This window comes from Monodelphis domestica, chromosome 7 (genome assembly GCF_027887165.1).
Source record: "Monodelphis domestica isolate mMonDom1 chromosome 7, mMonDom1.pri, whole genome shotgun sequence".
Lineage (NCBI taxonomy): Eukaryota > Metazoa > Chordata > Mammalia > Didelphimorphia > Didelphidae > Monodelphis > Monodelphis domestica.
In genome coordinates this window covers 1,283,094-1,308,763 of record NC_077233.1, presented here as the reverse complement: position 1 = coordinate 1,308,763, position 25,670 = coordinate 1,283,094, and the positions used below count along the sequence as shown (strand labels likewise).

The following is a 25,670-nucleotide window of genomic DNA, read 5'->3' as shown; positions in this document are numbered from 1 at the left end:
GGGACAAAGGAAGGCCGGGTCACCCCTGCCCCTCCTTCCCTCTCGGCCTGGCCTCCCGCCTCTGGGGCCAGAAGGGACAACACCCGATGCTCTTGGCTCCTGGTCCCCAGCCCGCGGCCGGGTGGATGGATGGAGGGCTGAAGCGTGTGGCACAGCGGCCAGACAGCCTGGAACGGGGCTCACTGCTCCCCGCAGGGACCCCCGAGTCCAGGAGGACTGCTGCAGGAGCTGGGCCCGCCCTCTCCCTGGCCCTCAGAGAACCCTGAGAGCAGGGTGTGTCAGCTACAGCCAGCAAGCGTGCCTCGGTGGGCTGGGCTCCAGGGCGCATGTGTGGGCTTAACTCGGGGAGCAGCCAGGTCCAGGGAGAGCTGGAGGGGCTCCCCTCAGAGAGGGGCTGGTTCTCTGGCCAGCAGGCCTTCAAGCAGGGGCTGCAGGGACAGAGGCTCTCTTGCATGGCTGCCGTCAAGGTCCTTCCCAACTCTGCCATGCTGAGATGGAAAAGGGTCCCTGAAACGAGCCCCAGTGGAAGGAGGGGGAGCCGTGGCTGGAGTGGGCCCAGCCTTGTGGACCGAGACATGGGAGCTCCAGGAGCCACGGAAGGAGAGCCACAGCCATGGAGTCCTTTCCGAGGGAGCCCAGTCAAGGCACACAGACCCCGAGTGCAAGGCTGGCTCTGTCAGCTCCTCCCCAGAGCCCAGAGGTGTCCCCGCCATCGGCTCGTCGGCCTCCCTTCCTCCGTGCCCTCCCTCCCCACGTCTGTCCCACGCTGGCCCCCCGACCCGGCTTCCCCTACCTGCGTGACAAGGTGGCCGGCCATCTGCTGTGGAGGGGCCTGGGAGGAAGGCTGCGGCGGGGCCTGGCCCCCCATTGGACTCCTCACAGACTGCTGGCCGCTGGGGGGGTTGTAGATGGCCGGCGTCCCGTCAGGGTTCACGAAGGGCTGGCCTGCAACAAGATGGTCGAACCTGAGCTTGGCTCTGCCCCCCTCAACCCCTTGCAGGAAGCACCTACTCACACGGGCATTGGGCGCGTAGCCCAAAGGGCAGGGCAGGAGGAAGCAGCCTGGAGCCCCCCCCTACCCCCCGCGAGGCTGGAGCTTCCCTCCTGGCATCCATCCTTCCTCAGTGACCCCGCCAAGGAGCCTCGCTCAGCTGTGGCACCTCAGCCAGCCCAAAGAGGAAGGGCAGCCACTGGCCTGAGCCCGGAAGGCAGTGAGGCTCTCTCCATGGTACTGATAGAAAGACTCGCCTTCCTTCAGGGGATTCTGAGAGCTCCACTGGCACTGTCTGGTGGGACCCTCTCAACAGCCAGTGGAGGGAAGGCGATTGTGGTGCCCCCTTTCCATAGGAAGGAACCGAGTGGCACAAAGGATGAGTGACTTGGCCAGGGTCATTCAGCTAGGCAGTGCCCGAGGTTGGCTGTGAATTCTGGTCTTGCTCATTTCAAGTCCAGCTGCACTCCCAGCCACGGCCCTGGGGACACCCAGTTGTAGCTGGGCCCAGCCTGTTGGGATTAACTGGTTTTGATCAGGGAAGTGAGTTAGTCAGTCGGCAAGTATTTATCAGAGTCCATCTCTGTGCCAGCTGCTGTGCTGTGCTGTGTGGGATACAGTAAGAGGCAGCTGGGTGGCTCAGTGGATAGAGAGCCAGACCTGGAGATGGGAGGTCCTGGGTTCAAATGTGGCCTCAGACACTTCCCAGCTGGGTGACCCTGGGCAAGTCACTTGACCCCCATTGCCTAGCCCTGACTGCTCTTCTGCCTTGGAGCCAATGCCCAGTATTGACTCTAAGAGGGAAGGTGAGGGTTTTAAATGGAGCCCTCATAGTCAAATGGAGGAGACGACATGCAAAAATACACATAGGATGCATGGAAAGAAAATGGAAATTGAAGAAAGTCCCTTCCTGTGAGCTTCCTGGAAGGCTTCCTTAGGACCACAGAGCTAGAGGAAAAGACATCCGGGCATATCGAGTAGGAGGCACAGGAAGGCTAAGTGACTTCCAGGGGCATATTGGGAGTAAGCATCAGAGGTAGGATTGGAACTCATGTCCCCGGACTCCAGAGCTAGTGGCTTTTCCAAGGAATGACACCAGCTGTGATTATATTTTCTCTGGCACGGGTAGGCAGCCCAGTTGGCCACATGGAAGGGCTCAAATACCATTTACTTGGACATGACCAGGATGTTTCTTTGAGGATAAAGTCATCTCCTTAAGCCTCTTAATTGAGGATGAATCAGCTGCCTTGGACAAGACTACGACTTGTCCCTGCTTCAGAGAGCTCTAGAGGAGTGGTACAGACGGAGGTCCAGCTTGGAGAAAAGGGTGGCAGGCACAGAACCTGAGGAGCCAGCACCGGCCCGATGAACCTGAGCCAGGTGGGGGCTCAGGAAGTCCAGTTCCTTAAACAGTGCAGGGAATACAACAGGGGGAAGTCAAGCAGAGGGGACTGGCCCACTGGCAGCAGTAGCTGGTGAGGAAGGCTCGGGGCTCCCGGGCCCACTTTGGGCCAGGCTGCTGGAGGGACTGTCTTCATGTAGTCATCAGAAAGGAAAGTTGAGACGGTCACCAAACAAGAACTACAGAGGCCTTCGTCCCACAGCGGAGGGTTAAGGGGATAGAGATTGGGAGTAGGGAGGTACAGCAGGCTCTCAAGGAGAGGGAGAAAGCATTCCTTTAGGCCTGTCTAGAAATCCAAGGTCAGAGCACATATGGAAGTAGGACCTAGAGCATAGAGCCTACACACTGGATGGAGGCCAGGACGACTTGGGGTTCAGAATGTCTAGCACAGATGCCCCAGTATTGGGGTCAGGAGAGCCTGAGCCAGCTCTGGGCATTCCAAAGACTGGAAGCAGACAAGATGGGAACTGGAGGCAAGAGAGATCTTTAGGGAGGGTGCTGAGGGAACTAGGAAACAGGGTGACATCAGAACCAACAGATACATTCTAAAGAGAGGCAAGAAACATGTGGGCTGTGATCACAAAGGGAGCCTGACAGATAGGGCTGGGGAGGGAGGCTGGCTGAGGTCAAGAGGAACAGGCCTTGGGGATGTCTCCACCATGCTGATCTCTAGGTCAAGACACTCCTTGGCCTTTGGGATAATAAAGGAATCTTGTGTTTACAGCTCTGGTTGGACGGTTTGTTTTTCCCCAGGGCCAGGTGGACTCTTACCCAAGAATGAAAGTGTTAAATCAGGACACAACTGAAATGAGATCATCTGGGTAGCCAGCAGAGGAGCCAGCCCTCCTTTGCGTCCTCCTTGTGTTCTGTCTCATGAAAGCAGTGGGCCTGCTGGGTCCTTTCTGCCTTGTCTTACTGTCCTCAGTGGGGGCTTGACTTTATGCCCCGCTCATTGTCCTTGCCCATGGCATTTCCCACATAGAGGGGAGGCCACAAGATCCTGGTGCCATCCAGCCTTGCTCTCGTCCCCTCCCTCCCTCCCTCCATTTGCTTCACTCAGGCCCATACCTCCTCCTAACTGCTTTCCCCACATCAAAGACATACAATCCACTACAACTAGATCAATATTCCAAACATCAACTTGGAGTCTGCCACCCCACTGCTTTAGAGCCTTCACTGGCTCTCCATCACTCAGTGGTGTGGTCCAATGGCCATAACTTGGCATTCAAGGCCTCATCTCACGTCATTCTCCTTCCTTTCAGTCAAGGTGATGAGAACCTTTCCCTTCCTTTGTGGAGCAGCTCAGTTTCTCCCTCCTCTAGAATCGTGCCACACAGCTGGGCAGGCCAGGTCCCTGCACTGATGCCTACAGTACTCCGTTCCTGTCTTCCTTTTCCCATCCATTCTTGTAGGAGGGCTGTTTGGGTACAAAGTGATTTGAATGACCCTGATAACCAAGGCCAAGCCTCATCCATCTTTTCAAAGACCTCCTGTTTGCACTGGTGATCTGTAAGGATGTGCCGTGACTTTGGATTTGTGTTAGGAATCATACATCTGGGAAACATACACACACAACACATACACACACACACACACACACACACACACACACACACACTGACAACACAGATTTGGAACTAGAAAATCAAGCCTATGCATCTTGTAGCATCTCATGGCACCTTACCAGCCATGGCTTTCATTCCAAAGGATGCTCTGCCGAATGGCTCGCAGAATAGACCAATGAGCTCTTTGCAGACTCTTTGGTCTCTGGATGCCCAATAGGTGACATGTCTTTTCACAAGGTATTGAAACCAGCATGGCAGCCAAAGGGGATTTAATAAAAAGGAACACGTTTTTATCTGTCTCTCCAGTCAATATCTTCACCTCCATATTCAAAACACATTTCCTCATAAGGACACAACAAAAGAAGGCGTTTACTATAATCCATTTGTGTGTGTATGTGTGTGAAAGAGAGGGGGGGAGAGGGAGAGAGAGAGGGGGGGAAGAGAGAGGGAGAGAGGGAGGGAGACAGGGGGAGAGGGAGAGAGAGAAAGGGGGAGACAGAGACAAAGACAGAATTAGAGAAAAGAATGAGAGACAGAATGAGAGAAGAAAGAGAATGAAAGCAAGACAGAGAAAGAAAAAGAGATGAGAGAGAGAGAGAGAAAGGGTGGTGAATTCAAATTTTAGAGGATGTAGACAGCAATACAACTTTACTTCTTACCCATGATGAAGAATGTGCATGACATTTAATTTCTTGGCCTCAGTTTCTTTTTCTGTGACCATCGAGGATTTGACAAGTTAGCTCCTATGGTGTCTCTCAGCTCTAAATATATGATGCCAGACTAATCTAAATGATCTGGTTCAATATGCCTTAGGCACATGCCCCATCCCAATCTATTCATGGGGAAAGAACCAAGTGACTCCTTCATTATACTGAGTCCTGTGTTTACTGGACTTCCCCTGGGTCCATAAAACTGGAAACTCTGGGCAGGAATTAGAAGGTCTTCCTGAGTTCTCTTAGACCAACTATCACCCAAATCAATAATTCTTCTGCTGAAACCCCCTGCCTCCAGCCTCTGCTTCCGGACTGTCAGTGATAGGGTACTTGTGACAAAGACCGAGTCTAACTCTTCTTGTTCATGACATCTCTTCAAAGGTTTGACAATCACACGTGTCATTGTCCCTCCCCCCCCCCCCCCAGTCTTCCCTCTCCAAGGCAAAATGTAGGGAAAGTCTAAATCAGCCTGCCAAAAATAACCCATTGTCATGAATTTTCTTGCAGGTTTTGCATATTCATGAGACTAGATCATTTAAATTACCCTCGGGCTCTTAGCTAAGCCAAACTCCAAATGTGAGCTCTGTAGGGATTTCCCCCCCTAAATCCAAAGCTCCTAAGAATCAGAAATTCGGTGGCTGATGCCAATGGCCAGCCTTCAGACCCCGGGAAAGGCACTACTCTGAAGGAACTGCCCTTGAATTTCTTCCTTTCTTCCGACTTCTTTGGACCTCTACATCTCTCAAAGCAGAACATCTGATGCCCTCTCCTCTGTCTCATACAGATTCAACAGCCTGAGAGAAGAGAGCAAGCCCCTCTCTCTCTTCATCTGTCCAACTGAATTAAACTGAAATCACGGACTCTAGTGGGCAGGGAGGGAGCCACCAGTCACTGGGGAAGTAGATCCAAGGAGCTACTTGTTTCCCATTGCTCTCTGATCTCTAGAGACCTTAGACATCTGCTTCTGAGGCTTGCATCTCCCCACCCTGCACCAGTATTTCTTCCAGGTTTAAAAGGGCTCTTGGGATGGGCTTGAACTTCCCAGACCAATTCTACTCACCTGTGTGGGGGTTGAGAAGGATACTGCCTGGAGGGATGCCTGTAGCTTCAAGTGGGAGCAGGATGTAGCTGGGGTTGCCAGGGGCCGTCTGGCCACTCTGTCCATTCTCAGAATAGGTCCCACTGCCTGAAGATGGACCAGAAGCTCCAGAGATGAGAGGGCTGCTTTGGAGAGGCTGATGAGCTCGTGACAAGGAACCTGAGGAGCCGGCACTACTGGAAGACTCAGAGCCTGAAATGGGCAGACACAGATGTGTGTGGGATGTGTATCCCATGTGTATTCCATGTGCATGACATGCATCAAGAAGACATAGGGAAGACACTCTGAGGTTCTTCAAGGTGCTTCACAGGCACCCCTCAGAAAAGTCAACACTGTGGGGCTTTGGGAAGTGTCTCCTGGGGGTTAGGGAGAAACTAGAGGAAGTGAGGAGAAGCCAAGAGCCCAGGCCCAGGCCATCTTCTCTGTTGCCCTGAGATGAGGTGGGGCTGGGAATGCGCTCTTGGGGGTCTTCAGCCTCAAAGGAGTGTTATAGGAAAGCACCAAATGAATGCCTAAAACACCTTGAAAGTGTTTGGGGTTCTCTGGAGATGGCTCTGTCCAAAGTTTCTGTGAAGCAATTCACACTTGGCAAGAACTGGCTAGAATTGTCATCTGGCCTTCAAGAGCAAGGGGGACAATGGGAGAGGAAGGACTCTTGGAGCTTTCCCCCAAGGTCCCCTGGGGCAATAGTTTCTGGAATCAATGCAGGGTCTTTCAAATGAGTGAGTTTTCTAGAATGAAGAGGCCTCTAAATGCCAAGGAAAACAGATGGAAAGGTGAAGAGAGGCGCTAACCAAGGTGCTGACCACTTGGGTCCCCATTAGTCAACTCAGCGAGACTGCTTGGCAAGAAAGGGCGGCGCATAGGTGGCTCTCCTTCCTAGGAGCAGTGGATTCACACCTGGTCTCCAGGAATTTCAGGGATTCCTTTACCTGAATTCCAGCCCCCTGAAATCTGGGCCTGGGCTCTGCCCATTCTAGTTTGAAAAAGATCTAAGGGCCACATTTTAATACACTCAGCAGCTGCCTTTGTCATTCTGGGTGGTTAACTTTATGCATTTCAACCCAAAATTCTTTGTGGGCTTTCCTGGCTTCAGCAGGCCACTGCCCAAAGGGACCACCATAGAGAGAGGTTCAGGTCCCAGACTAGCCATAGACCCACCGCTCTTCCCGGGCCCACTACAAATGGGAGTAATAAGGAACCCTGCCAGGAGCAAGGGCCAAGGTCCGGGCCAGAGGCCATCATTGTCTCCTTGGCTTCCTCCACTAGCTAGGAGGCCAGCCTGACTCAGCCCCTGCTGACAATTGGAGCTCTGAGCCCAGAAGAAGTGCAGGGAAACCAAGGACTGCAAGAGAGCCCTTGGAGGGCAGAGATCAGCCACAGGGCAGGCAGACAACACAAGCTGGAAGGTGATTCCAAGTAGCCAGTCAATGGAGGTGGGGGTTCATGCAGGGGCCCTTGGGGGGGGCTCTTGAGGGACTGTCTGGGCCTCTCCCAAGCAGCGCTGCTTTCCGAGCACAGAGCAAGAGTGGGAATGGGACAGCGTTGGCCACTGCCATGAAGTCAGACCTCCATATTAAAAATTTAACTCAAAGCTCCAGGATCCAAAGAGTAATTGCCGCTGTGGATGATGTCATAAGTGGTAGGCCTTTAGCCCCAGAGGATTGTTCAATTATTAACCTTGGACAATTGATTTCTATCTTTAATAATGCATTTCTCAGGGCCCATTAAAGCTCAGAGTCCAACAACTAATGGTATTTGCAAGATCCAAGGGAGGGGGTGTTCATGAAAGGAGAGACTTTGTTTAAATCAGTGACAGGAATACAATATGCTATTAGAGTGGGGGGGGGGAGGACACAGAGTTCTGGGGGAGGGAGGGAGCTCCTTCCCTGGCTGGTTTAGGGTCTGTCTCATGTTCCCAATTGTTCTTATTTGTTCAATACCCTGGCATGATTTCATTAAATCCCAGCACACTTGGGGGCCCTGAACCTGGAGTCAGGAAGATCTGAATTCAAACCTGGCCTCAGAAACTGGTGAGCTATGTGACCCTAGGCAAGTCACTTCACCGCCGTCTGCCTCAGTTTCCTCATCTGTAAAATGAGGATAATCATGGTAGCACCTCCCTCCCTTCCAGGGGTGTTGGGAGGATTAAATGAGATCCCATTTGTAAAGCTCTTTGCTGACTTTTTAATCGCTGCCCTTATTGTCCTGAAGCTCCAGCCAGTCCCTCACAAGCCTTAGCCATGACCATCCTGAGGAGGGGACTGAAGGGAACAGTCTCTAAAGTCCCTTCCAGCTCTGACAACGACAGGAGCTCCCCAGTGCTTTGGACCTGGTTGGCCTTTCAAGAAGAGCAGAAGCAGCCCCCCACTGGGCTCGAGGGGGGGGGCCAGGCCAGCCTTGGAGGGAGGCATCTCTAGCTGGATGCTGACTGCCCAGCTGCAAATGTTAAGAACCTCGGGCGGAAGGGGACCCACTTGTCTTAGCATTGGTGATCGGGCAGAGGAAAGCCAGGCCAAGTCTAGCAGGTCACCCAGACGTTGGAGGGTTCAAGGGAGGGGCGGCTAAACAGAGCCCGATGTGGATGCACAGGGAGCTCTCTGGCCAAGCCAAGCCAGCCTTCCAAAAAGAACCCAGGAAAGTGACTGCACATAAAAGGGCGGAGTCCTGCAGGCCGGTGTGAGGTGAGCCGTCCCTCCCGGGAGCCCAGGGCCACAGGAGGCTGGGGCGCACCAAGGCAAGGGAAGGCCCAAAGAGGGCAAAGGCCCAAAGCTTCCATAGAGCCCACGAGCAGGAGCTCGGATGCTTTCTTGCTCTTTTTCTTGTCTTCTCTGCCAAAGGAAGCACCCCTGAAGGAAAGCGGGTGGCGGCCACAAGGGCAGCCCAAGTGGGCAGAGGCCGGAGAACTTGGGCTCCTGGTGGCTTCAGGCACCCGGCCTAGATGAGTTACAATCAGGCTCTGCGTCCTGGGCAGGAGTCGCCCATGTGGCGCCCCGCTATCGGCTCACTGTCATCCTTCTGTGACTGGAGAGCAGTAAGCGGCACCACCCACAGGGCAGAGACTGAAGGAACAGCAACACTACAGCCCGGAACACAGAGCAGGATCCTTTGGGAGACCCAAAGGGGCCCCAAGGGCCAAGGAAGGGGCCCTCCACGCCGGGACGACAGCCCGGGAAGCCGGCGGGACTCCGTTTGGCCAAAGCGCCGCCTGTGCGCTCTTGGAAAGCACAGCGGGGTCCCCTGATGGCTTTGGAGCCGATCCGCTCCGCTCTCACTGGGGCCTGCTCGGGCGCCTCCTCCAGCGCACCATCCAAGGGGATTTGCACCGCTTTCCCTCGGCTCCCAGCGAAGGCTGCCATCCAGGAGCTTGGGGCAGCGGCAGGGTTCCTCCGGGGCGGGGCGGGGCGGGGCCGAGCCTGGGGGCGGGGCGGGGCAGGGCGGGGCGGGGCGGGGCCGAGCCTCCACCTACCTGCTTTGGACAGCTTGCCTGCGCTCCGGGAGCTGGCCGCACTGTCGGCCCTGCTCAGCACCGTGATGCCCCCGAAGCTGGCCGTCTTGGTGATGGCTGGCCTGAGGCTGCGGCTCGAGCTGTCCGAGTCGGTGCTGCTCCACGGCCTCTGGCACTCGGGCCACCTCAGCTCCGTGTCCGTGCTGCTCTGGCGGCTGCCCGGCGCCTTCCCCCTGGAGCCCGGGCCGGAGGCGGGAGACACAGAGTGAGGCCTCGGGGAGGCAGAGGAGGGGGCCAGAACGGGGGGCCCGCCCGAGACCCCCCTAGAAAGTAGCCGGTGAGCACACGCACACCCCTCCCCGGAGCTGAAAATGTGTGGATGGTCACAGGCACGAGACAAGTGGACACGCCACAGGACAAAGCCAGCCCACCCCCTTCCCCAGCAGGGGGGCACCCTGGAGGCCCTTCTCCCCTCCCTGCCCCATTTGGGGCACCTGCAGCGGGGCTTTGGCCTCTGTTTCCCAACACCACATTCCAAGGAAACTAAAGGAAAAAGTCTCTGCGGGCAGAGAAAGAGCCTGATGTTCTGACAGGACCCCAGGGTGGGGGAGGCTCTGGTCCGGGCAGGCTCCACTTGGAATGCCCAAAGCCAGGGGCCATGTTGGTCTCTGCCTGGAGATGGAAAGGCGAGCCAGAGAGAAAGGGCGTCTGGCCCAGTGTCCGGCTCGGTGGGCCGCCTCTTGTCCTCTCGCCAAAGCCTGCGCTGGTGAGCCCAGGGCTGCTTCCTGCGGGCACCCACTTCCTCCCTCTGCCCAGGAGCCCGGAAGAGACGGAAGCCTCAAGTGTCCCGGGGGCAGGGGACGCCCCTGCTCTTGTCCCAGACCCAGCAGGCTTCCTTTTAGCTGGAAGGCTCCAGCCAGGGGGGGCTCCTGTGCCCGACTCTGCCCAGTGGGCCATGGATGTAGCCGGCCTCCGTCCATCCCGAGGCCCAGAAGTCCGGGCCAGACATGATCTCAATTCCTGACTCAGCATCTCCCCTCCCACCTGCCCAGTGTCTCCCTGGTCCATCCTCGGACGGGCAGATGCCCTCCGGCCGGCCTTGCCGGTTCTTGAGACACCAGACACCGGCCACAGCCATGGAGGGGCCGTGGAGATGCCCCGGGCCAGGGTGACTTCCTCCTCCTCTCTGGGGAGGCATGGCAGGTGGCAGGAAGAAGCTGGGCCTTCCCACCGGTACCCTCTCTCCCGGCCCCCCAAAGCCTCTGGCAGGCCCTGGGCCGAGCTCCTCTGGACCAGCCTGGAGGGAGGCGGGGGACAAAGCTGGATGCAGCCCGCTCCCTGTTGGGTGCCCATCGCCAGCCCCCAGGCTCCTTGGCATTCCTGCCAGCCTTTCTTGCCCACTCTATGCCAAACAGGCCATGGCCCGAGCCCTGAGAAGGCTCCTGGGCTCTCCCATGCTTATACTCAGGCAAGGGCTGTGCCTGCCCTTCTCCAGGGCCCCTTCCCTGGCTGGCACTGCCCACAGATGCCCCCTGGCGGCCCTCCTACTTCCTCCCCAGGGACTTATGATTTGTGGGCATGGGGCAGCAGGGGCAGGTATGGGGAGCTGGCACTGGACCCAGGGGATGGAGTGGGTCCCCAATAGGCTGGGCTGCTCAGGCCACCTAGGAGCCGGCCCTCACCCTGGGAAATGCCAGGCTTCATCCATGCCATGCCATGGCCCCTCTGCCCCCCTCCCCGAGGCCTCAGCAGCCTCAGCTTCTGGCTCGCCTGGGGGGGGCGCACTTCGGTTGGCGCTGCATTTGGCTGCTGCCCTTTGGCCTGAGGACGGACGTCTGGCCCGTCTCTGCGAATGCTGTCGATCTCCGATTCCCAGGCTCCCCTGGGAGGTCCAGCTGTGTCGGGGGCTTGAGCCAAAGGCCCATCCGGATACAGGGTTTGGGGGACCCAGACTGGGTGTCCCCGGAATTCAGGCCCTCCCTCAGGCCCGGTGTGCAGGCAGAAGACAGACAGAGTGGCTCGAACCCCAAAGGAAGCAGAGAGCAGGCCGAGGAGAGGCCGGCCGCTCCAGCAAGGCTCCAGCAGCCCAGCAGGGGAGGCCGGGGCTGCTCTCAGCCGGGGGTACCTCCTCAGCTCCCAGAGGCTCCGCTCAGCCCTTTGGAGCCTTCTGAAGCGGCCAGAGCGGCCGGCCGAGCCCCAGCTGCCTCCTCTGGACAGAGGGGCCAGTGCTGAGGGCACTGGGGGCAGGAAGAAGGGGAAAGCCTCGCCCCCGGGCACCAGGCGGCGCAATCCTGCCCACATCTGCCCCTTCTTCAAGGCAGCCGGGCAGAGTGGGCCCCACAAGGGGCACGGAAGGGCTCTCCTGACTCAGTTTACCCTGCGGTCAGGAACCAGCTGGGAGCCCAGGACTGGGAAGGGAGGAGGAGGCCGTACCAACCTAAACTGCTGCCTTTTCCTATAGGTTTCCTGGCCAAGGTTGCCGGCCTCTGAGAGCCCGCTGGAAGAGAAGAATGACGGGGCTGGAGTGTGCCGGGAGAAGGCTGCACACACATGCATGGGCCGATGGCGGGACACACGCGTGTGCATAGCGAGACATCCGCACACACATGCACCGAGCGGGCACCTCCGGCCCTTTTGTGCCCAGGCTGGGAGGGCCCATAGGCACACGCCTGCCCCTGCTGAGAGCGGTATGTGTGCATGCATGCGTGTGCACACGTGTGCGTGCGTGTCAACCTGGGGAGGGTCCAGGAACCCTTCTCTTCTCTCCTGAAGGAAGGCCTCCCTTGTTCCGGCCTGGCCTAAGGAGGCCCTCTTGCATCAGGCACCATCACACCCAGGGCAGCCACCTTGGGGCACCCAAAGGGGGGAGGGAGAGCGGGCAGCAAGCTTGCCTGGGGAGGGACCCCAGCTGGCCTGAGGGATCCTGCCCTACAGGGGGCTGGGTCTAGGCCAGGGCCCTCCTCCCAGGCTCCTGGCAGAGGGTGCAGTCAAAAGAACTCTTCCTGCCACTGAGGCAGGGCTGGCCAGGAAAGGCCTCGGCCTCAATCCCCCTAGGAAAGGCTTCAGGACTCTGGGGGAGCCTCAACCCCCCAGGAAGGGCTTTGGGCCTCCAGGGGAGCCTCAAAGCCCCACAGAGGGGCAGCAGCTTTCCTGGGCTCACCAGGCTGATGCTCTGGTTCCCTCCCCACAACCTCCTCTCCTACTCCCCAGCCATGGAGTGGGAGCCGGCCGGAGCCCTCCCGGCCAGGGCTGGCCCTTCTCTCCTGCTGATCCCAGCGGCCATTCGCGGACCTGAGGACCCGGGACTGGAGGGGGGATCCAGTTCCTTCAGGAAGCCCCGGGAGGGGAGGGGGCCACTGGGGTCAAATCTGAGGGGAGTGTCCAGGGCCACACGGAAACAAACACACGTATGCATGGGCTACATACATCGATGGGTCTTCATGCGTGTGGCCAGACACATACATGTATGCACACGACACACGGGATGGCACTGCTCTTTAAGGCACAGAAAAGGAGCTTCCGCTTTACCTGGTCTCCACCAAAAGGCTTTCCTGGGAGCAAACTGACTGAAAAATAGAAAGCGGGAGAGCGTCAGCGGCTCCGGGACCCCCGCACCCCCGCGCAGCCCAGAGAGGAGGGACGCAGCTGCGGAGAGCAGGCTGGGGGTGGGGGGGAGCATGCAGCGGGGCGCACACGCCATGCAGCCGGGCTGGGACTCCTGAGAAGGCCTGGAGCACCCCGAGGAGCTGCGGCGGGGGCAGCAGAGGATGCTGGGAGATGAGGCCATGGGGGGAGGGGATCCGGCCCTCCCGCCCCACCTCCGGGCTAAGGCCGGCTGGGCTCAGCCCAAAGACCGGCCTTTCCTCTCCTAATCCAAAGGCTCCTGGGAAGCCAGGAGGGGAGGGGGCGACACTCAAGAGAAGAGGGTCCCGGACCTCCCTCTCGAGCCCCCAGGATGACCGGAGAGGAGGAGGAGGAACCTGACCCTTCTGGAGCCCTTCCTGGTTTCCCTTTCAGTTTGACCAGATGTTCGCCCCAAGGAGGGAGGCGACCCCCGCCTCCAGGGGGCTGAAGACGCCTTGTATGGAGTTCCGTGTCCTTCTCATGATGCTTTAGCCTTCCCTTCCCTCTAAGGCAGAAGAGCGGTAAGGGCTGGGCCATGGGGGTGAAGGGACTTGTCCAGGGTCATCCTGCCAGGACGTGTGTGAGGCCACATTGGAACCCAGGACCTCCGTCCACGGAACTCCCCCCAGCCCCCCCCCCCCCCAAGGCAAACAAATCTCCGGCGTCTGCTGGGGACCGACCTTCCTGGGGGAACACCCAGAAAAGGACCCGAGCCCCCCTCCCCCTTCTGCTGTGCCCATCTCCCGAGGCGACGCCATGACCGCCCCGCCCCTCCCTCCGCTCCTGCTCCCCCCTACGGCCCCATCGGCACAGGCTCCTCCCATTGGCCTGAGGACTCCTGGAGGGTGGGCAGAGGCAGCGTCAGGCCCTCCGCTGAGCCCCCCTCCCCACCCCCACGCACAGGGGAGAGACCGAGAACCTGCATCATCCCTGAACACAGCCAGCCAGGAGAGGCCCAATGAGGGTTCTAGAGTAGCTGGAACCCCAAGGGAGGCAGCCAGTCCTCTACGTCCCAAGTGATAATGGCCAAAGGGCTCTGCACCCTCCCTCCGTCCAAGAAGGGGCCTCGGGGCACCTCTGGGAGGAGGAGGAGGAGGGACAAGGAGGAAGGCAGCCTTTGTTCTCCAGAGGGAGAATGGGGAGCTTGAGGACCAGCCTGCCCCCCAGGGCCATCGCGGCAGACACAAGGCCTGGCCAGAGGGCCTCTAGCAGGGACATGAAGCTGGAGCCTGGCTGGGGCTGCGTAGGAGGCCTCCCAGGAGGCTGAGGCCACAGAATAGGGAGCAGGAAGAGGTGCCCCAGTTAGAATGGCCCAGTTGCCTTGGGCAAGTCATGGAACTCTCTGGAAAAGAGGCTTGACCCAGGGCCACCTAAAGCACGGAGCCCTGAGTAGAAAGAAGTTCAGACCTTCTAGTGACTCCCTCACGTGATGGATGGAGAAACTGAGGCCCAGAGGGGTCAGGGTCCTCCCCCAGGCACAAAGATTGGAAGGTACATGAGAGGCAGGATTTAAATACAAGCCCTCCAACTCCAGAGCTGGGGCTCTTCTCCCTGTACAGGGCCTCATCGGGCCTCAGTTTCTCCAGGTTTCAGATGAAGGGCTTGTGCCTGCTGGCTCCAGTCCTTCCTGCCTGTCACCCCTGACCGAGGCACTGATGAGCGGCGCTGCCTCCCCTCTGCTCCTCAAAGGCATGTTCTGGGATGTGAGGCAGAGAAACAGAAAGGCATGCGGCTGGGATGCCATCATCTCAGCCTTCACGGGGCTTCTCCAGACTGGAAGACTCGGGTGGGCAGGGCTGTGCTGCCTGGCCTCTGCCTCCTGGGGCCACCCCGAGCTCCCAGTGGCCCAGGCAGCCTGGCCATGGCCCACTTCCCCTCCTTCCCTACCCCCTGTGCAGTGCTGGCCCAGGGCAATCCTTCCGGCACCCACAGGGGCCCTCAGCTTGAGGCCAGTCTCCACCTTGGGCTCTTGCTTCCTCCCTTCTGTCCCAGGGATTGCAGGAGAGGCCTTGAGAAAGGTCTGGGCAGTGAGCCCCACAATGAGGAGGGAGCTCATGTACTGCCTCTCCTCCCCCACCTGACCCCAAGGGAGGTCCTCAGAGCCAGGGGAGCCGGGCAGCACCCCAACAGCAGGTCTGCCCAAGGCCCTGGGCCTCTCCCAGACCCCAAACTCCCTGGTGGGTAGTCTGAGCCTGGGCAGGACAGCCTCGTCTGAGAGGCAGAAGCCACAGGTGATGGCGTAGGAACAGCTGAGGGCAGGGATGGGCACAGCAACTGGCTTCAGGGGAGCCAGGAAGGAGGGATGGGCCCATGGGGGCTCAGCAGGAGACTCCTTGCCCTCTCAGACAGCTTGTCAGAGACTCTGACCACTAGCCAGGGGACCTCCCTGCCCCAAAAGCAGACTTGGAGAAGGTTGGGGACAATTTATTGCCACTGTCAGCATGATTCCAAGCATTGGGGAAGGGCAAGTGTTTGTCAGTCTGATGCTCTGAACTCAGTTTCCTAATTTGTAAAAATGGAGGAGGCGTCCTCTATTCCTCACTCTGTACAATTGGGAGAGGTGACACAGGTGCAGGTGCGTGTGCGTGTGTGTGTGTGTGTGTGTGTGTGTGTGTGCGCGTGCACATGTGCATGCACTATATTATAGGCAAGGCTCATGGGTTACTGATGGTTATGCTGGATGGCCAGGGAGCTCTCTCACTCATTCTCTCTCCCTCTCCCTCCGTCTCTCTCTCTGTGTCTCTCCCTCTCTCTCTCTCTCTCTCTCTCTCTCTCTCTCTCTCTCTCTGTGTCATCCTCTCTCTCTCTCTCTCTCTCTCTCTCTCTCTCTCTCTCTCTCTCTCCCTCTCCCCCCCTGTCATCCTCTCTCTCACTCATTCTCTCTCCCTCTCCCTCCGTCTCTCTCTGTGTCTCTCCCTCTCTCTCTCTCTCTCTCTCTCTCTCTCTCTCTCTCTCTCTCTCTCTCTCTCTCTGTGTCATCCTCTCTCTCTCTCTCTCTCTCTCTCTCTCTCTCTCTCACTCATTCTCTCTCCCTCTCCCTCCCTCCCTCTCTCTCCCTCTCCCCCCTGTCATCCTCTCCCTCTCTCATTCTCTCTCTCCATCTTTTCTTCTTCTCCTTCCTCCTCCTCTTCTTCCTCTTCCTCTTATTTTTTCTCATTCTCTGTTCCTATCTGATTCTCTTTCTTCTGTCTCTCATACACACACATACACCCCCCCAAAACACCGGAGGCTTTCCCCCCAATCTCTTCTGATCTGCCACCCCTTCTGTTTGTCCTGTTCCTCTCGGTGTGGGCAGGCACGTGGCCTCGTGGCCGCTACAGGCCTCTCGTCTCTCCTTTCCCTAAGCTTCTCATCCTCCCCAGCGCAGCCCAGGGAGCCCCTGCAGGTGGGCAGGGAGCTGTCCAGGCTGAGGTGCAGGACAGAGCGCAGAAGAGGAGACAAAACAGCTACTCACAGCTCGTGCAAATATTCTCTCCCTCACTCTCTGATACTCCTCTTCTCTCTCCTCCACAGATTTACGTCGTCTGTCATCTCTAAAGGGATGGATTCTGTTTTGCTGAACAGAGAGAAAAACGAGGACGGTTACAGGAGCAGAGCGGGGCAGGCAGCCTCAGTGATGATCAGTAGAGATCAGAAACGGGACGACTGGGCCACTGAGGCCAGAAAACTGTGCCTGCTCTCCCTGTCTATTAGAGGCTGGCCAGCTCCTTGGCTGTGTGCTGGCGGATGTGAGCTCTGTGTGTGTGTGTGTGTGTGTGTGTGTGTGTGTGTGTGTTGGGGAGGGGAGGCCACCCTTAGAAGACTCGGGGCCCAGGGGCCATCGGCCAGAGGAGGCCCATTTCTTGCCGTCCAAGCCCAGGGGAAGAAAAGAAGGGCGGAGCCCAGTGGAAGTCCCGAGAGACCACTCGGGGATGGATGGAATGGGCTGGGAAGCGAGGCGGACAGGCGGACAGAGAGGGTCTGCAAAGGCTCTGGAAGCTACCGTTCCGTCACCTCCCCAAGACCTTCGCGCACTCCCAGCTAAATCTGGAAGCCACCCACGAGGACTGCGCGAGGCTCTACAGAATTCAGCACGAGCGAGCGCTGCGCTCTTCTGCCCCTTACCTGGGCGCTTTGGCCTCGGCCCCAGGAGGTCTGCTCTCATCCTGGCTGCTCTGCCTCTAGGTACCCACCCAGGCTTCCATCCCATCCATTCATTCATTCCCTCATTCATTTGTTCATTCAGCGCACACCGATGGAGCCAGCTTCCCAGCCAGCAAGAACTGAGCCGTGATATGGCTGCGGGAGAAAATAGATCACGGAGCAGGAAAAAGCCGCTTCTGAGTCAGAAGTTCACTGAGTAATCTGGGGTGACGCCTGGAGGGGGCAGAGGGAGGTGGGCACCTCTTTCCTCCCTCCTGAAATGGAGTGCCCACACTGGCTGCCAAGCCCGCTGGGAGAGCGGCAGCGGAGGCATGCCAGCGCCTCCTCCCACACCACAATGACTTGTTCTTTGTTCATCGTTGCCTCCTCCACAGCGCCCCCGCCTCCCCCCCCCCCCCAGGAGTCCCTGCCTCTCTTAGCTGGGGGCTGAGCACAACAGGGACTCTGCCCCGTCCAACCGGGCACAAGCAACACGCAGCAGCAGCAGCGCGGGGAGGGGAGGGGCTGCTCCAGGTCATGCAAACAAGTCCATAAGGCACACCGACGACGATGACCACGACGACGACTACGAGGACGACGCGACGACGGAGGGGGGAGGGAGGCTCTGGCAAGGGCCTGACTCCTTTGGCAGAGACCTATGGGAGAAGGTTGGCAGAATCCGCCCGGCCTCACCATGACAAGGCGGCTCTTTCCGGCTATCTATCCCGGGGACCATGGCAGGGGCTGAGGAGCCCGCTCATTGGGTGCTGAAGGACAGCAGGAGGACCGAATGACTGCCAGAGTTCCACAGACATCTCCAAGCAATCCAACGGACCACGCTGCTCCCCGGGGTGGGGGTGGGGGTGCCTGGGTGCCCCACAACCTCCCCCGCATGCCTGCGCCAAGCTCCACCCATGCAGCCCCACACAGTGCCATTGCCAGCGTCAAGGGGAAGGGCGAGGCCAAGGCCAAGGCAGAGGGTGGGGGAGGCCAGGCCCAGCAGGAGGGGGTGGGGGGGAGGCAGAGGCAGCCACAGAGCCACAGAGCCAGACAGCAGCAGGAGCAGCAGTGAGCCCGCCTACCCCACCGGCACACGGCACACGGCACACGCTTAGCCACTCTCACACCGGAGAACCAACCTGATTGTCTTCTTTATCAATACTAGAGTTATCTCGCTTCAAGATAAACCGCTTCTGGCCTTCTTCGCCCTTGTCATCTTTGACATGTTCGCAGAACCTTTGCTCGGGTCTGCCGGCAAAGGAAAACACACAGTGAAGCCGCTTGTCCCGGGAGAGAGTCCGCCCAGCCTCCCCGCCCCCAGCCAGAGGCATGCCATTGGCCTTCGGAGCAGTCTGGAGCCCTCTGCCCAGGGCTCGGGCTGGGCCCAGGGCAGTCCGGCTCCAGGCAGGAGGACTCCTGGCAAGGATCCTCCTTCACTGCTCCCCGGGGTGGGGAGCCATCAATGGCCGGGAAGAGCAGCAGTCAGCTCCCCAGGGAAGGGCCTGCCCCCATGGACAGCGCCTCGGCCCACTGGGGACTGAAGGGATGTTATTTAAACAGCTTAACGGCAGCCGGCCGATTAGCCGGAGAAAACGCCAAGTGGTTGTGAGGCATCCATTAGTCCACTGATTTGGGGTCCTAATGGGTCTCCTTGGAAGCAGTGCAGAGGCTGCTCCGGCTGGCCCGCACCAGGGGTTTCCCTGGACCTCACAGACAGCCTCTGCCAGTGAGCCTAGTCCGGGAAGCCCTCGTGGCTCAGGAGCAGGAAGCTCCCTCTGCCAGATGTGAGCAGGCGGCACTCCCAAAGGTGGTCCTGGGGCATCATTCACCCCCTCTCCTTCTGAAGACACACGTGAAGTCCTCATTCTTCCTGGCTTCCTGGCTGGATTCCGCGTGTTCTCTTCCTCTTCTCTCCTCCTTCACTCGGCTCTCCTCCTTGTCTCCTTTCGTTCGTGGCTTCTTTTGTTTGAGTCTTTCTGGTCTCCCTTTCCATCCCTCCCCCGATGCGAATGATACAGTGACCTCTGAACTCAGCACTAATCCCTCTATGGTCCACCCCCTGGGGAGACTCGCCTTCCCCTAAACACAGTGAAGACCTCACAGACAAACACTACTGAAAGAGCAAGAAGGAAGTCTGCTGCAGGGAACCAGGGTTTTTAGGTCATTGTATGCCTCACTTTTTGGCCACTGGGGCTCAGTGGTCAAGAGCACTAGGCCTGGAGTCAGGAAGATACCAGTTCAAATTCAGCCTCAGACACTTTCTAGCTATGTGATCTAGGCAGATCACTTTACTTTTGTATGCCTAGGAGGTAACTAGGTAGCTCAGTGCTGGGCCTGAGTTCAAATGTGGCCTCAGATACTTCCTAACTCGGTGACCCTGGACAAGTCACTTAACCTCTGATTGCATGAAAAAAAGGATCTCCTGGAGAAGGAAATGCTTCAGTATCCTTGCCAAGGAACCCATGGAGAGTGATGGTCCATGGAGTCACAAAGAGTCTGAATAACTAAATGACTCACTACACAACAAATATGTTCCTAACTGGTTATCTATGTGCACAGAATTGCTAATCAGCAAGCCATGTCAAATTACAAAGTAGTTTAGCCTAATGGATAGGGCATGGCACCTGTACTCATATAAAAGCTTGGGCTCAAAGCCCATTTCTGATGCTTATGAGGTGTATGGCTCTAGATAAGTCATTTATCCTCTGTACCTCAAGTTTCTTATATGTCAAAGTGAACAACTGAAAAAAATAGTAATTGTTTATGGACAGGCTGAGCAAATACAATAAAAATCACACTCTAACCTAAATTAATTTACCTATTCAGTATCATAACAACCAAACTACTGAAAAAATGTTTCTAGGAACTAGAAAAATAATAACAAAACTCATTTGGAAGAATAAGTCCAGAATATCAAGGAAATTAATGAAAAACGTGAGTCATAAGGTGGTAATCATTAAATAATTTGATCCTAGATAAGAAATAGAGTAGTGGATCAATAGAAAAGGTTAAGTGATCAACACACAATAAATTCAAAGATCCCAAGCTTTCCCTATTTAACACAAGTTGACACAAATTGCTGGGGAAAATGGAAACGAATATGGCAGAAACTAAGCAAAGACCAACATTTCATACCATACACCAACATAAAGTAAAAACGGATACTTGATCTAGGAAAAAAGGGTGATAAACAATTTAGTTAGACATGGAAGAGTTTACCTGTCAGATTTTTGGATGAGGGAAGAATTTATGGCCAATAAGACATAGATAACATAACAAAAAATTCAATGGATAATTTTGATTATATTAAGTTAAAAGATTTTTTGTACAAATAATACCAATGCAACCAAGATAAGAAAGGAAGCAACAAATTAGGAGGGAATTCTGCCAAGTGATTCTGATAAAGGCCTCATTTCTCAAATATAGAAAACTATATTTGAGTCAAATTTATAATATGAAGCATTCCCCAAATGATAAATGGTCAAATGATATGAACAGGTAGTGCTTCCATGAGGAAGTTAAAACTACCTAAAATCATGTGAAAGACTTCCAGGTAAACATGGTGGTAGTTTAGACACAGGACTTTTCTTCTCCTCAATACCTACCAATATAGACTACCTCAAAATGCCAAAAAAACAACAACAACAACAAATTCATGTGAATGAAGGGACTCTACAGTACGGCACAACATTGGAGGTATTTGGGCATTTCTACACTATAAGGGGGTGAAAAAGTTTCCACCAAAACACAAGCTGATCTACCCTCCCCCACCCCACCTACAGAACCAGTCAAAGCCAGCTCATTCTAGAATCAGTGACTGGGTGAGGGGCACCTCTAGGTCCCTAGAAGCTGACTAAGACCACCAAAGACCTACCCCTGAGAGCAGCTAGACCTGAAAGCTCAACAGGCTGAAGAGCACAGACTCTGGGCACCAGAAGGGAGATAACACAGAGAAGGACAGCTGGCCTCAGGCAAAATGTTTGCTCCTTAGCTCCATACATAGAAAGCCTGCCCTCACTCAGATTTCTGACTGGAAAGGGAAGAAAAAAACCACCACAGTGATGGCAAACAGTAGCCAGGAACAACTTCCCAACACCAAGAAAAACAAGAAGAAGGGGATGACCCTGGAAAAAATTTAAGAAGGAAAAACCCAGAATATAGAGGAAATACAAATAAATGCACCAAAACCTACCCAAAATGAAAATTTGCCACAAGCTCTTGAAGAATTTAAATCAGAGCTTATAAAAAGATGGAAGCCTTCTGGCGAGAAAATTGGGAAATAGTTCAAAATGAAAATAACAGTTTAAAGGACAAGAAATCCCAATTGGAGAAATAGCTGGAAGCCACGAAAGCAGGATAGACCAAACCAAAAAAGTAAAACCAGTCCTTAAAGACCAGAATTAGGCAAGTGGAGGCCAATTATCTTGCAAAATAGCAAGAATTAATAAAGCAAAGTCAAAAGACTGACAAAATAGAAGAAAACATATAATATCTCACTGACAAGATAATAAATCAGGAAAACCGATACCAAAGAGACAACTTGAGAATCATTGGTCTACCTGAAAACCCAGAAATAAACAGAAATCTTTACATCATACTACAAGAAATTATCTAAGAAAACTGCCCTGATGTTCTTGAATGAGGGGAAAAAATTGACACTGAAAGAGTTCATAGAACACCTTCTACACTAAATCCTCAAAAGACAACTCCCAGGAATATAATTGCCAAATTCAAGAGCTACCAAGCTAAGGAGGAAATTTTATAAGAAGCCAAATAGAGACAATTCAGATATCAAGGAGCACCAATCAGGATTGCACAAGATCTGGCAGCTTCCACACTAAAAGGACCACAAGGCTTTGAATATGATATTCAGAAAGGCAAGAGAATTGGTCTTCAACCAAGGATCACGTACCCATTAAAACTGACTATATACTTACAGGGGAAAGTATGGGCAGTCAACAAAATAGAAGATTTCCAAGTATTTGTGAAGAAAATACCAGAACTAAGTGGAAAGTTTGATATCCAAACACAAAAATCAAGAGAAATATGAAGCAGTAAATAACAAAGAGGGGAAAGGGGAAAATGTTTTTATTCTATCTTTCTTCCTTAAGGGCTTCAATAAGATTAAATTGTTTATATTAATATATGGGAAAGTGTTGTTTGTAACTCAAAAATTATATTCACTATTATAGTAATTAGAAGAATTATTCACAGATAGAGATTGGGATAATAAATGGTATAAGATGATATGCAGAAAAGAAAAAGAAAAAGGGAGGGGGGAATCAAACATAGCACGAAGAGAAACTTGAAGAAATAAAGACAAATAGGGTAATCTATATCACACAAAGAGGCACATAGGAAGGGGGAGGGGAAGAATACTATTATAAAAAGAAGAGGAAGAGAGTGCTAATAGGTAATACTTAAATCTTACTCTCAGTGAAATCAATTCTGAGAAGGAAGAGCATCTAGACCCATTGGGGTATCAAATTCTATCTTACCCTACAGAGAAAGTGAGAAAAGAAAACTAAGGGGGTAGGAGGATGGGGAGTACAAAAAGGGAGGGAAAGAGATGGGGGAGGGAACTTAACAGACACTAAAAAATAAGAAGGGAACAAAAAAGGAGGGGGCAGAAAAGGAAGTATATTAAGGGTGGGGATTAGGGGGACTGAGTAAAAGCAAACCACTGGTATAAAAGGATATAGCAAAAGAAGAAAGGACAGGATTAGGAGAGGATATCAAAATGCTGGGAAATACATAAGTGGCAATCATAATTTTGAATGTAAATGGGATGAACTAACCCATAAAACAAAAACAAATAGCAGAATGGATTAGAAACCAAAAACCTACCATATGTTGTCTGCAAGAAACACACATGAGGTGGGTAGACACTCACAAGGTTAGAATTAAAGGTTAGAGCAAAATCTATTGGGTCTCAATTGAGAGAAAGAAGGAGGAGTTGCAATCATAATATCTGAAAAAAGCTAAAGTAAAAATAGATCTGATTAAAAGGGATAGGGAAGTTAACTACATCCTGATAAAAGGCAGTATAGACAATGAGGAAATAACAGTAATCAACATGTATGCACCAAATGGTATAGCATTCAAATTTCTAAAGGAGAAACTAGTGAAGTTGAAGGAAGAAACAGATAGTAAAACTATACTAGTGGGAGACCTGAACTTACCACGATCAAATCTAGATAAATCAAATAAAACAACAAATAAGAAAGAGGAAAATGATGTGAATGAAATCTTAGAAAAATCAGAGTTAATAGATATATGAAGAAAAATAAACAGGAACAAAAAGGAATACACCTTGTTTTTCAGCAGCACATGGTACATTCACATGTACTAGGGCATAAAAACATGGCAAACAAATGCAGAAAAGCAGAAATAATAAATGCAACCTTTTCAGAAAATAATGCAATAAAATAATAATCAGTAAGAGTACATGGAAAGCCAATTCAAAAATTAATTGGAAATTAAATAATACGACTCTACAAAATTGGTTAAAGAACAAATCATAGAAACAATTAATAATTTAATTGAAGAAAATGACAATGATGAAACATCCTTTCAAAAATCTATGGGATGCACCCAAAGCAGTACTCAAGGGGAAATTTATATCCTTGGGTTCATATATTAACAAATTAGGGAAGGCAGAGGTCAATGAATTGGACATGCAAATCAAAAAACTTGAAAGCAAACAAATTAGATATCCTAAAATTTAGGGCAAATTAATAACATTGAAAATGAAAGAACTATTGAATTAAAAAATAAGACTAGAAGCTTGTATTTTTAAAAACAAACAAAATAGACAAAGCACTGGTCAATCTAATTTTTAAAAAAAAGGACAGAAGAAAACTAAATTAACAGTATAATAGATGAAAAGGGAGATCTCACCTCTAATGAAGATGAAATTAAGGAAATCATTAATAACTATTTTGTCCAATTATATGACAACAACTATGGCAATCTAGGTGATATGGATGAATATTTACAAAAATATAAATTGCCTAGATTAGCAGAAGAAGAAATAGAATTCTTAAATAATCCCATATCAGAAAAAGAAATTGAACAAGTCATCAAAGAACTCCCTAAGAAAAAATCCCCAGGGCCTGATGGATTCACAAGTGAATTCTACCAAACATTCAAAGAACAACTAATTCCAATATTATACAAACTATTTGACATAATAAGCAAATAAAGAGTTCTACCAAATTCCTTTTATGACACAAATATGGTACTGATTCCAAAGCCAGGCAGGTCAAAAACAGAGAAAGAAAATTATAGACCAATCTCCTTAATGGACATAGATGCAAAAATCTTAAATACAATAGGAGCAAAAAGACTCCAGCAAGTGATCATGAGAACTATTCATTATGATCAGGTGGGATTTATACCAGGAATACAAGGATGGTTCAATATTAGGAAAACCATCCACATAACTGACCATATCAACAAGCAAACTGACAAAAATCACATTTTTATCTCAATAGATGCAGAAAAAGCCTTTGACAAAATACAACACCTATTCCTATTGAAAACACTAGAAAGTATAGGAATAGAAAGGCCTTTCCTAAACATAATAAACAGTTTTTATCTAAAACCATCAGCAAACATCATCTGCAATGGGGATAAACTAGAAGCCTTCCCAATAAGATCAGGAGTGAAGCAAGGATGCCCATTTTAACCTCTATTATTTAACATTGTACTAAAAACACTAGCAGTAGGAAATAGAGAAGAAAAAGAAATTGAAGGTATTAACATTGGCAATGAGGAGACCAAGCTATCACTCCTTGCGGATGATATGATGGTCTACTTAAAGAATCCTAGAGAATCAACTAAAAAGCTATATCAACATAATAATCAACAACTTTAGCAAAGTTGCAGGATACAAAATAAATGCACATAAGTCACCAGCATTTCTATATATTTCCAATACATCTCAGCAGCAAGAATTGGAAAGAGAAATTTCATGTAAAATCACCCTAGACAATATGAAATACTTAGGAATTTATCTGCTGAGACAAACAGAGGAACTATATGAACACAACTACAAAACACTCTCCACACAATTAAAATTAACATCTAAACAGTTGGAAAAACATTGATTGCTCATGGGTGGGAAGAGTCAACATAATAAAAATGACAATCCTACACAAATAAATTTACTTATTTAGTGCCATACCCATTGAACTACCAAAAAACTTTTTTACTGAATTAGAAAAAAAATAACAATATTCAGTTGGAAGAACAAAAGATCAAGGATATCCAGGGAAATCATGAAAAAAAAATGCAAAGGAACGAGGACTTTCTGGCACAGATCTCAAATTATACTATAAAGCAAAACAATTTGGTACTGGCTATGAGACAGAAAAGAGGATCAGTGGAATAGACTTGGGGTAAATGACCTCAGCAAGACAGTCTATGACAAACCCAAAGACCCCAGCTTTTGGCACAAAAATCCACTATTTGATAAAAACTGCTGGGAAAATAGGAAGACAGTGTGGGAGAGATTAGGTTTGGATCAACATCCCATACCCTACACCAAGATAAACTCAGAATGGGTGAATGACCTGAATATAAAGAAAGAAACTATAAGCAAATTAGGTGAACACAGAATAGTATACTTGTCAGGCCTTTGGGAAGAGAAAGACTTTAAAACCAAGCAAGAGCTGGAACAAATCACAAAATGTAAAATCAATA

The 25,670-nt window shown here is 52.5% G+C and overlaps 1 protein-coding gene across 17 annotated transcripts in view; it reads right to left on the bottom strand.

Moving 5' to 3' along the window:
- Window positions 1-25,670, bottom strand: part of ARPP21 (cAMP regulated phosphoprotein 21) — a 128,852-nt gene that overhangs the window by 26,949 nt on the left and 76,233 nt on the right. For 5 of the 17 annotated variants that reach the window (XM_056804012.1, XM_056804004.1, XM_056804011.1 and 2 more), the window contains exons 10-16: window positions 18,104-18,212; window positions 16,297-16,398; window positions 12,747-12,784; window positions 11,656-11,715; window positions 9,240-9,451; window positions 5,732-5,962; window positions 794-945 (exon numbers count right to left, since the gene is read on the bottom strand). In XM_056804012.1, coding sequence (XP_056659990.1) covers window positions 794-945; window positions 5,732-5,962; window positions 9,240-9,451; window positions 11,656-11,715; window positions 12,747-12,784; window positions 16,297-16,398; window positions 18,104-18,212 — 904 coding nt within the window. The remainder of the gene's footprint in view (window positions 1-793; window positions 946-5,731; window positions 5,963-9,239; window positions 9,452-11,655; window positions 11,716-12,746; window positions 12,785-16,296; window positions 16,399-18,103; window positions 18,213-25,670) is intronic. The other 12 variants (XM_056804009.1, XM_056804016.1, XM_056804005.1 and 9 more) reach the window with 3 other exon arrangements.